Source organism: Schistocerca serialis, chromosome 2 (assembly GCF_023864345.2).
Source record: "Schistocerca serialis cubense isolate TAMUIC-IGC-003099 chromosome 2, iqSchSeri2.2, whole genome shotgun sequence".
NCBI lineage: Eukaryota > Metazoa > Arthropoda > Insecta > Orthoptera > Acrididae > Schistocerca > Schistocerca serialis.
In genome coordinates, this window is record NC_064639.1 from 332,761,869 (window position 1) to 332,774,655 (window position 12,787).

General features: G+C 39.3%; 1 protein-coding gene across 3 annotated transcripts in view; it reads right to left on the reverse strand.

Annotated features, from left to right (window-relative positions):
* LOC126457142 (NADP-dependent malic enzyme) overlaps positions 1-12,787 on the reverse strand; it is a 70,572-nt gene that overhangs the window by 42,857 nt on the left and 14,928 nt on the right. For all 3 annotated transcript variants that reach the window (XM_050093211.1, XM_050093213.1, XM_050093212.1), the window contains exon 3: positions 2,217-2,375. In XM_050093211.1, coding sequence (XP_049949168.1) covers positions 2,217-2,375 — 159 coding nt within the window. The remainder of the gene's footprint in view (positions 1-2,216; positions 2,376-12,787) is intronic.

Consider the following 12,787-nt stretch of genomic DNA (forward strand, 5'->3'; position numbering starts at 1 on the left):
AAAACAAATCACCACCTCTGCAGCTCAATAGACAGAGGACCACTATTTTTACTCTTTATTCTCGTAAATGCTTTCAATGCATTAATTAATGCTTACATCTCCTAGAGTGGAAAATGCTATCACAGCACACTGTTTAAATCCTATCACACCAAGCTGTTTCAACCACAGGTCTTTTTCAGCCATTCCACGAAGCAATATACCAATATCATTCAGACATTCTGCAAACAGAAATAGTAACTGACTGCAGAGATGTGCGCAATAAAGTTTATGGGCTAAATCCGAATTCTATATATTAATTCTGTAAACTAGGTGACAAAAACATGAGTTATTACATTCTGATTGTTCTTGACACAAGAAATATTGCAACAAACTGGAAACTGGTGGTCCCTTGACTGAGACAAGGGCAGTTAGATAAAAGTAAAAAGAAAATACAAACTGTATAGATGGTATATGAAAGGAGATATCACTTAATACATTTCAAGAGCAATATCAGGGTTAGTCTAAATGATTCATTGGGTTCATAACACTGTATATTGACATACAAAGGTTAGCGACACATGAAAAGATATACACACTCACCAAGTTGAAAAAGTCTGCCTCGTTGCTCACATGCTTCGAGATGGCAGCCTGTGACAGCACTCTATAAGATGGCAGCAATGCTGGAGAAGAGCTTTTGTGTGTTAGGGTATGCAAAATGTCCACTGGATATGAATATTCAGTGTGCATTCATACACAGGTACAGGTATACTGCACCTGGTAACCAGAACATTGTGCACTGGTTTCCACCAGATTTGTGATACTGGTGGCCTGTTTAAAAGGAAAGGCATCGCGTGACCACGTGTTACGGAGGAAATCCTACAGCACACAACACAGAGGTGCACAACACAGTTCTTTGGCACAGCCCACAAACTTCAATTATTCATGCAAGCTGTGAACTGGGCATTCCACAGAGAACAGTGTGGGACATTTTGCAGCAGTGTTTGCATTTCAAGCCTTACTGTTTGCAACTGTTACAACACGTGACTCCAGAGGATTATGCCCACCGACTGGGGTTTTGTACCTGAATGCAGCAACCTATAGAAGAAGAAGAAGAAGAAGAAGAAGAAGAAGATGATGATGATGATATTCAGTGACAACAAAATTTTCCGTCTATCGGGAAATGTGAATCTTCACGATGTGAGAGTGTGGGGTATTGACTAGCCACAAGTCCGTGTGGAGTTGGATAGGGATTCACCAGACGTGAATGTCTTCCACGTCATACCCGAGACACAGATGTATGGCCCATTTTTCTTCATCAAGCAGATGGTAACAGGTTCCATGTACCCAGAAATGTTGTAGTTACTGTTGTTGCCACAACTACTGACTCCTCAATAGTCATATTTCAACGGGACAGAATCCATCTCACTATCGCCTCTGCCTTTCTCAACAGACAATTGCTACATTGCTGGACAGGGTGCTCTCACGCCTCATGGGGTCGGATCTCAAGCCATATGATTTCTTACTGTAGAGTTATGCTTAGGACAAAGTATGTGTATCCTTAATGTAAACAACACTGCAAGAACTGCATGAACCCATCACTGTTGCTGTGGCAGACAATGATAATGGTGTTAGTGAATGTACTGATGGAAATGGATTACCGCTTGGACGTGTGCTGGGTAACCAAGGGCACATGCACTAAATGTTTGTAAACTGAACCAGAAAATTTGTAAGAGTATCTATCTTTTCATATATCACCTGTTTTTGTATGTCATACATTTGTAAATAAACAGTGCTTTGAAACACGATGAGTCATTTACGCTAACGCTGTCTAATGAGAAGGATTGGCTTTTGCAGACAATGGGACAGCTAACTGCGAATGCTCAAGATTGGACACCTTATTTTATCTACATTACTGTTCACACACAACCAGCCATTACTGACTCAGTAACAGGTAAACAGTCACTCTTTCTTTGTCTCATAATGTTTATAATGGTCTTTTGCACTGGAAATTCACAAAATGCTAATTCTGTTATTTAACTTTATATTACAAAAAGAATACAAATCAAGTTTGTTTTCTTTCTGATGCACACAGAACTTCTATATTAAAAAGTAAATAGTTATTTCTTCTACGTACAAATCCATAGCAAATGATACTTACACATTATAACACAATAATGTTAATTGCACATAAAGATTGTCATACTATCTTAAAGAATTATTTTACAACATTTTCTCACCTGCAGTTCAATGAGGTACAAGTACTTGTTCAGATCTTCCTGGTATCGTTCTACACTAACTTTACAGAGTTCTAACTGCTCTTCCTGTGTTTTGAATCTTGGAGGCATCAGCCCATGAATTCCTAAGCGCTGTCTTTCAGCTAAGGTAAATGCTAAACCCTATAAAAATAAGCAGACCGAAATATTCGGTGAAAGGAATACTAGTAGGAGAATCTTCAGGTATGTGGGACAAGTGAAAGTATACACCAACATAGAGAAATAAACATTGGAAACTACTTATAAATACTACACTAACAACTATGATTAACACTAATATTCATTTTGACATTTGTGTCAAAGAATATATACCCACCAATGCTGCAACTGATCATGTCAACCAACACTTAGAAAAGCTAGCGGTCTCCAAAAATTGCTATTTCTTCCACTTACACTAGTCAGCTGCAGCAAGAAATAAATGTCTCAATAAAAGTAAATGTATTAAGGAGTCCATACCAATTAAAAACAAGAGACAGAACACAAAGGGCAAATTTCATCATTCAAAAATGATTGAACCAAAGCAGATAAACTTGGGTCTAAATAATTTGATTAATGCAACTGAGTTTAACATCTGAGACAACTATTAAAGTAAAACAAAAGAGAAAATTGTTTGTTGTATTAGGAGTAAACAAAGCCTTTGATGAGGTCAAAATTTCAAAATTATAATTCAAAACGAAAGGCTCTCAGTCACAAGAAATCCAATAATTTAAAATTGTTGTATTAGGAGTAAACAAAGCCTTTGATGAGGTCAAAATTTCAAAATTATAATTCAAAACGAAAGGCTCTCAGTCACAAGAAATCCAATAATTTAAAAGGAAAGTTAGGATTACTGGTTCCTTCTTTGTTGAAAGCGGTGCAAAAGTCCAGATTTTTGAGAAATTGGTTTTACTAAAGATTCGCATTCTAAGAAGCAAGGCACATGTTTTCACATGATAAAGAGAATCATTTCCAAGTAGTTGTCAATGTCAGTAGAATTCACCAACAGCCATTTACTTTAAGATATTATTTTAGTGTACTGTGAAGGCAACCAGTTTAGGCATTTCATTATGCCATCTTCAGGCCCCACACACATCTATCCAAATAATGATGGCCTTCACAATAAAATAAAATAACATCTTAAAGTACATGGGTGTTGGTGAATTCTACTGCCACTGACAATTACTTCAACTGTGCAAGTTGGTGACATTTCCTCATATTGAAACATCATGTAATTCAGCCTTTGTCTGGCCACTACACGAGTCAATAGTCAAGAGAAACTTTTCTCTCCCCACACGAAGCATCAGCTGACTACTAAGGAAGCTGATATATAATCTTGTTGGTATTACAGATTTTGATGATGTTATTACATTTGTATATTTTTGAGAATATTTGTTTATTGTTCGCTGAACTCAAGGGCCAAATTTACCAGATGCTTCTTGCAGACGAACAGGTACCTTGGGTAGTAATTTCTCAAACAGAATTAGAGAAAAATCTCTGCAGATGTCAAGTTTTCTTCTATAGTTTCTGCATAAAAAGTTCTCCGTTTACTTGCCGCGTCAAATTTGGATAAAATCCCAAGCTTTCGATGACTACCTCCGCCATCTTCATCGGGGTAAAACTGACTGTCGTGGGCCGGTGAGGCTTCCGCTTTTATAAGCAGTGGACGGCTTCTCATTGGCTGGATGACGTCACGGTGAAACCGGCACGTACTGAGGTGGCTGCCTCTATATCCATAGATTTTGTTTGCGCGCTTTATCCAGCATTGCTTGCAGCGCCAGCCATCGCAACAGGCGGAGAACTGCGAGGAATGTAAGAAGTCTCCCTCTGCGCTCTTTCTTTGTCAATCGCGCGCTTCCATGCATTGCTGAGTGCATAACCGGAGTCTCTGTTGAAATTATTTTCACAGAGTCTAATTTCAACTGCTTCCCTGAAGAGTCCCAATAGTTTGAAGCATGAGCAAGTAGTCTTGTTTCATCGAATAAAATTTTATGTTTATTTAGCAAACTGTGCTCAGCCACCGCTGATTTTTCTAGGTACCTTATTTCAGGTGACGCTGATGTTCCACACAGCGATCGGCAACAGTTCTTATAGACTGGCCCAAATAATTTTTCCCACACTCTCAAGGAATGCTGTAAATTCCCAGTACTCTCAGGCCAAGATTACCTTTCATGGGTCGCAGCATTTCCTTAATCTTCCTGGGTGGCCGGAAGACTGGTCTGATTCCCTGCCGGCTCAGGACTCTGGCGATCTTGCTGGTCGTTGCACCACAGAATGGTAGCAGCGCTATGTGTTGGTCCTCTTGATCTGTTCAAACAGCGTCCTTCCTTGGTTTCTTCGCCAGAGTAGATCTGATATCACGATCGGAATATCCATTTTTTATGAACACCATTGTCAGATGGTTAATCTCTGAGCTGAGATGATCCTTGTCCGAAATAGTCCTTGCTCTGTGTACCAAGGTATTCAGCATAGCTCTCTTCTGAGATGGGTGGTAAAAACTATGCGTGCTTAGACATAAATCTGTATGCGTCAGTTTACTGTACACAGAACGTCTGAGACGTCCATCTGATTTTCACTCCACCAGCACATCTAAGAAGGGTAACTTTCCATCATTCTTCACCTCCACTGTAAATCTTATGTTCTGATGTATACCATTCAAATGATCAACAAACTGCTGCAGTGCCTCACTGCCATGTGGCCACATTAAAAATGTGTCGTCAACATACCTGAAGAAGCAGGATGGATGTAAGGGAGCACTGTTCAACGCTTGTTCTTCAAAATCCTCCATGAAGAAGTTAGCTATGGCTGATGACAGTGGCGAACCCATGGCTGTTCCGTCAGTCATTTCATAATATTTTCCACCATACAAAAAATAGATGGTCGTCAAAGTGTGTCAAAATAATTTCAGTATTTCAGGAGAGAAATGAGCAGCCAACAGTTTTAACGTATCTTCCACTGGAACCTTTGTAAACAAAGAGACCACATCTAGGCTGATCATGATGTCATTCAGACCTATCCTTATCTGCTTTATAATGTCAACAAACGTTTTTGAGTTATTAATATGATGGCTACAGTGGCCAACTATAGGTGCTAATAATTTGGTTAAGTATTTTGCCAACCGATATGGAGGAGACCCAATAGCACCTAGTTGTTCTGGGAGGCCAGAGTTCTTCAGTAGCTCCCCTGTTTTCCTACTAAGTGCTGCTGTGGGATCCCGTTTAAGAATGCAGTATGTGGCATCTTCCAATAATATGACCACTTCCTTATGATAATTGGTAGCATTGAGGATCACTGTGGCATTCCCTTTGTCGGCTTTTTATGCAAGGACTGCATCGCGAAAGACTTCGTAGTCATTCTATAGTTGCTGTTTCTTTTTTCTTTTTTTTAAATAAATTTTGTGTTTTTGTTGAAGAATCCCATGCTTACATTTGAACTTCTTGACCCATCTTTCAGAGGCTTTAAATTCAAACTCTGTGAATTGCCCTGGTGCCAACAAGGCCTATTGCTGCAAACTCTGTGTAGTCACTTGTTGATCGCTTTCTTTAGCTTCCATAAAATGATCCTAAGACCAGGAATCGATGATTGCATACTTATCAAACCGATTTTTTAAATTTTTCTTACCATTTGGATATATATTCCTTTTTTAATTGGATGAAGCTTTTTATTTATTTAGTTGCAGTGTTCATAGATTTCACGTAGGATGAGGTTTTGCAAAACTTACAACTTTTGTTTCATAATCCAGAGAGAGAGATATTCTGCCTCTCTTATTTTTGCCCTTCTGCTTCATATTCATCAGATGGGCTAGTATGTCAAATTTCTTTGAAACGTTCTGCAACACAGCTTTCCTTTTCATGAATGATTTGTCTGTCAGTAACAAATATTTTTTTCAGCCAGTATGTCGACAGTACATGCATAAATTTCCTCACCCATCAACACCACTTCACGAGAAATTAGAGATTCCACTGCTATCAAATTATCCTCAGTCAGAAGCCTATGTAATGAACAATCGCATCTTTCAACAGTAACTTCAACTTTTCACTGTGTGATGAGTTTTGAGACAATTTCATCTCCAACTTCTGATATATTCATGGTTTTCCTACTAACAGACATATTCACTTCAACAGTCCTTAACAATATAAACACTCCATCCTCAGCAATATTCCAGAAAGAACTAGCATGTGCATTTGAGTTTATCCAATACAACCAGTTAAAATGTAGAATATGGCAACATACTGTAACCTCTAAGTACTATTATTTCAATAGTGCTGATAGCTTCTTAGATGTTCTGAAACAGCTGCCTAACTAAAACAGATCGACAAATAAACTGTTCCATCAAATAAACACATTAAAAAAGTTCTAATGAACAACTTGCATCTGTTCATGTACAATAATAACTGGAAAAACAGCAATGACTTTTTAATGTGAACAGTACAGTGTTAATATTTAGATCTCCTCTAACAAATGGATTTAATATTACACAATATTAATTTTAGCTCCTTTCATTTGGTCTTGAACAGTTGCATCACATATAAAATAAAATAATTAATGATTTCATTTATGATCATTTTGATTATTCATTTTATTTAAAAATCCTTCTAATTATAAATAAAGGACAAAAAAATACTTTGGCAGAAGCTGATGTGTGCGTGTGTAAAATGTTCACTACTTTTCTGACTACTTGATTCCAAGTGATCATAATTCTGCTATAATGCCTCTTTTGTAATAACCCACAATGTTGTTAATGTATACCAAGACACCTGTTTTAGTCTTTTGTGTAGCACGCAGAATAATAGTGGGATGAGCTACAATCAAAACCAACAAGAGATTTTGGGAGGCAAACACCCGGTGAAATAGCATTATTTTAATACTGCCAGAAAACAAATTTTTTTCAAGTACTTATTTACAGGGAAGACAACCTCTTCATCAAACAAAAATTTTTTTCTTGCAAGCAATTTTTCAGGTTAGGAAGTTTAACTAAATAGTGGAGAAAAAGGGTTCTATACATCAAATACTCAACATAAAATACAAATCAACCTCCAGAAATTATCTCATCACACACAATTCTGTGAATATAATAATATCATAATCATATGGCACTAGCACTGTGCCGCAATTTATTGGTTCTCCACAACTACTGGAACAAACATAAACAACCAGATCTCCATAAATTTTAACTCTGATATTAAGAAAGCATCTGCAGTTGAACGAAAGCAACTTGGCAGCTAAGAAGTTCCCTTAAATAAAGCTGCAACATTAAGCATACTTTGCTCTCTACATACAGAACCTGTTCATTCAGAGGCCATAATGTGCAACACACTTCGAAAAATTTGCTCCTCTAATCATAATAATGCATCTGACAACTGCACGACTTTCTGAAGCACCTACACATCACAAGCTCATACACAGAAAGAAGGGATGTAACACTGTATTTCAATGCCCTGTAGTAAAAGACTGAACACTACTTTGGACTGAGTAAGGATGGGATGGAAAACTGGTCATGAACTGCCTCAAATGACATATCCCAGAATACATCAGCATTTTAAAGAAACTACGAAAAACCTTGTAAGGTTTTTGAATCCTCCTAGTACATTGTCCCAACCAATTTATCACCTTACCCACTGAAAAACTGCTGTAGTTCAGATGGAATGGCTGCACTGTTAGCTCTTCTGTTCAAAATGTTACTTAAGGAGGGTGATCATAAAGTTATCATTAAAAATGTATGTTTATAAGCTTCAAAATGGTTCAAATGGCTCTGAGCACTATGGGACTTAACTACTGAGGTCACTAGTCCCCTAGAACTTAGAACTACTTAAACCTAACTAACCTAAGGACATCACACACATCCATGCCCAAGGCAGGATTCGAACCTGCGACCGTAGCGGTCACGCGGTTCCAAACTGAAGCGCTTAGAACCGCACGGCCACACCGGCCGGCATGTTTATAAGCACTGTATACACTTATTGCCCCTCTATTCATTTCTTTACTGTCTCTGATGCAGCTCTGCATTTCTCATTTGTCGTTAGTACTAATCCTATGGGCACCAAATGATTTATAAGGTATTCAGAAAAGTATCTGTTTTGACCCATGACAACAACAACATGACTGGCATAAAACAGCCATCGAAATCAAATGTGCTTAAAATACATGCCATACCAAGAATTAAAATTATTCTCACAATGTCAAATAATTTTGGTTTGAAATGTACTCAAGCTAGTGTACAGTGTGTGTGTGTGTAACGTTACGTGCAAGTGAAGGTTCCATGCAAGATCACCTTTGGCTCAGGCTATTCTATGTTTACTCTTTGTTTTTCATAATTTATCACTCTACTGTTTTGTTCGCTCTGTCTCTTTATCATCATCTTGCGTTACGGGTTATTTTAAAGCAAATAAAAGTGAGTTTTGTTAACCCACAACAGTTGGTTAACTAAGGGGTTAAATTCTACATACATTTGCACTCTGTAATGCACTGTGTCGCACTAAGTGCAGGCACATTAATTGCATCAAGCATCTTCTGCATTCCATGACAGCACATCTGTAGCCTACTGATTCTGCAGTATTACTACAATGGTAGATCAAGTACTGTGTCAGTTGTAGATACACCTTCTATTGTGATGATAAACAGCATCCTAGTAAAAGTACCATCACTCTGGCAGCAAAGCCCTATGCTATGGTTCGCACAGTTGTAAAGCTAATTTGTCTTGGTGCAAGTCACTGCAGATCATACAAAATATAGTTATGCTGTGACAGCACTCAGTGAAGAAATAGCACTGGAAGTGCAGAATATTCTATCAACACCATCGAACATGGACAGACATCCAGTGATTAAGAACATTCTAATCACATAACTTTTACACCTTAGGTGAAGAGACTGGAAAAACAACCTTGACTGAAGAGTTCAGAGACTGCACTCCATTGCAACTGCTGCACTGATTACTTTCGTTGGAAAGCAACACAGTAAGCAATGACATTCTGCAAAGCATTTGGCTATCATGCCAAGCCACCTGACGCGCAAAAGATTTTAATCATGTGTACCGGTGATCTACATGCACTAACACAAACCACTGACCAACTATCTGAAATGTATCATCTGTGTGTGTTGCAGCAGTTAGCCCACATCTGCAGCCAGACAGCAACTACGCTGTGCTACAATCTCAGATCACCAAACTTACCACACAAGTAGCTGCCATGCGAACTCCGAACAACAGTTGCCAATCTGATCACAATCACTTGCACCTTCGGCTACAAAAGTGTGTTTGTAACATCACCAATTTGGGTATGATGCACGTAGGTGTACCCACCTCGTGAGCAGTGAAACACAACAGGAACTCAGTGATGACGACCACTAACACTACAAATGGCAGCTGTCAATTGTTTATCACAAACCAAGGTAAGAAATTACAGTTGCTAATAAATAAAAGTGCAGATGTGTTGGTCTATCCATCCATCACCTCATAAATGTGATGCCAATGGCTCTACAACAGTTACATATGACTGAATTAAACCTAGGCCTACAATGCAGGCTTGGGTGGTAGTTTGTTGTGCAGACATCACACGTACCGTACTAGGAGCAGGTTCGCTATCATTTTATTAAGTTATGCATGACTTCTGCCATCGACAACTGCTTGACACTAGTACAGGACTAGTAGGTCATGTGGATGAAGCAGGCATCCAGGTGATAACTTGAGATTCTCAGTTTATCAAACTTTTGAAACAGTTCACCCAAGTTCATGTGTCAAGCTTCCATATTGGCTCCTGTGCAGCACCCCACAGTGCATTACATTTTGACTACGCCCAGTACCAAATCATTTAATGTTGCAGAAACTGAAAGCAGTTACACAGTAATACACATCCATGCTAGAACAGGGGATCTGCCATTAATCAAATAGTAGTTGGGCATTTCCCCTCTATGCAATACAGAATAAAAACAAATGACTACATTGCTTGTGGAGACTATCAACTGCTAAATGCAAGACAGATTTCAGACCGGTATCCTATACCACACATTGAGAATTTCACATCAAACGTCAGTGGTAAGAACATAATCTCTATGTTTGACTTCGTTAGAGCTTTTCATCAGATACCTGTGGCACCAGACGACTTTCCCAAGACAGCTGTATGCATGCCTTTGGGGTTGTTAGAGTTCACACTCCCCTTGGATTTAGTGGTAAGCTGGCCCATTGTACAGCCCGTCAAAAATTGAACACAGATCAAGCATAAAAGTAGAAAGGAGGAGGACTGAACAGTGGAAAAAAGAAGCAAAAGAGAAACAGTGAATGGTCCAAGTTCTACCCAAGTACCACATGTTATGCCTCTTGTGTTCAATTTTGGAAGTTTTGACTCTTGAATTCATTCTTTGCAACATAGTTCACACCCACTTCTTTGTTGTTTACATTTCTGTGAGAGGTCTATGCATCATCTTGCCTGCTCTCACTGTTCATCACATTTACTTTCAACGATAATACATTCTTACCATGTGACTCATATCATGTGATGAATAGTGAGAGCAGACGAGATGCCGCATAGTGCTCTCACAGAAATGAAAACAACAAATAAGTGGGTGTGAACAATGTTATACAGAATGAATTCAAGAGACAAAATTTCCGAAATAGAATACAAGAGGCATAACATGTGGTACCTGTGTAGAACAAATAAGAGGTATGTACATCTGGAGATCCCCTCATTACACGTCGCTGATGCAAATGGACATTATACCATGACACAATCTGGATACAGCGAACAAACACATCAATGACCAGATGGACATTCCATAATTTTGAGAAAAAATAAATAAAATAAAAATATGGGGCATGAGGGAGATTTGAACCCAGACCTCCCCCTTTGTAATCTACCATGATGACCACACTACCACAACATGGAGGAGGAGATTAGTGTTTAACGTCCCGTCGACAACGAGGTCATTAGAGACGGAGCGCAAGCTCGGGTGAGGGAAGGATGGGGAAGGAAATCGGCCGTGCCCTTTCGAAGGAACCATCCCGGCATTTGCCTGAAGCGATTTAGGGAAATCAAGGAAAACCTAAATCAGGATGGCCGGAGACGGGATTGAACCGTCGTCCTCCCGAATGAGAGTCCAGTGTACTACCACAACATGATAAACATTAACGTCACTCAATATTGCACATATTAAAGTTATACTGTTCACCGTTTCTATTTCACTTCTTTTTCCCACAGTTCAGTACAACTTCTTCCTATTTTCGTGCTTCATCTGTGTTCAGTTTCTGACACGCCAACTTACCACTAAACCTGAAAGGGTTGTGATGGGGAGATTCCCCGATCATATGGGCCAAAGATTTATGGACAAGGTTACACGTGACTTGCATTATCGCTATATACATACAAACGATGTTTGGGGCACATAATGCTCACATGCTGTGCATCTGTCGCACCTAAAACTCTTTGTCCACTTAAATGTGGATGGCCTCATTGTTAATCTGCCCTAATGCATCTTTGGAGCAGCAGAAGTTCAATTCTTAGCTATACCACTAACGCTCATGGAATTCAGCCATCAGAAGAAAAGTCAGAAGCAATAATTAGTTTACCACTACTTACAACAATCAAGGAATTATGACGCTTCACTTCCTCAGTGTAAGAAACTTTTATCATCACTTTGTCCGTAATTACGCTCTCCTAGCTGGCCACTGAACAAATTCGTACAATGCATATCAAGACCAAAGGATAAACTTCAGTGGAATCCAGAAGCTGAAACGTCATTTTCAGGTTTAAAGACTGCCATTGCTGAAGCAGCACTCTTGGTGCAACCAGAACTGCAAATGCACCTTGCACTGATGGCTGATGCATCTGCCTCTACAATCTGTGCTGCACTACAACGACACATGAATGGACTCTGGCAACCCTCGCAGCAAAACTGGTCAACACACAACTGTGAGCTGCATCCATCAAGAAGTTCCTACCCATGTTTGAAGGACAGCAGTTTATTTTGGTAATGGATCAAAAGCCACTAATATATGCCTATTGCCAGCGTCCACAGAACGATTCGCCACGATAGCTTCGACATCTTGATTCCATGGTCAATTTACTACCATCAATCTGTCACATCAGCAAAACAATCTGACAATATATTACATAATTTGTTGGTGCAACCATCAAGCATGCAACTCTGCCACATCGAGCACCCCCGTCAGCTCTCCAGCTATATTCTGATGTTGCCAATAATAGAACATAGCTATTAGTGACTGCCAGGTTCCCACCAACAGGCCATTACCTTGCTGCACGACATGTCACACCCAGGGGAAAGAACCACAACAAACAAGGAGAAGTGAGCATTCGTCTAACCACATATGGACAGGGATTGAAAGCAATTTGCATGACAATGCATGGCCTGTCAATGCAATAAAATTAGCAGACATGTCAGGACACCACTGGGAAGCTTCCTCTTTCCAAATCTATGACTTTAACACTTCCATAGAGATCTCATGTGACCTCTCCCCCTATCGGAAGAATACGCTTATTGCCTCACAGTTATAAATTATACAAGCTGGGCTGAAGTATTTCCGATAATCGATATAACCACTGAAACTGTCA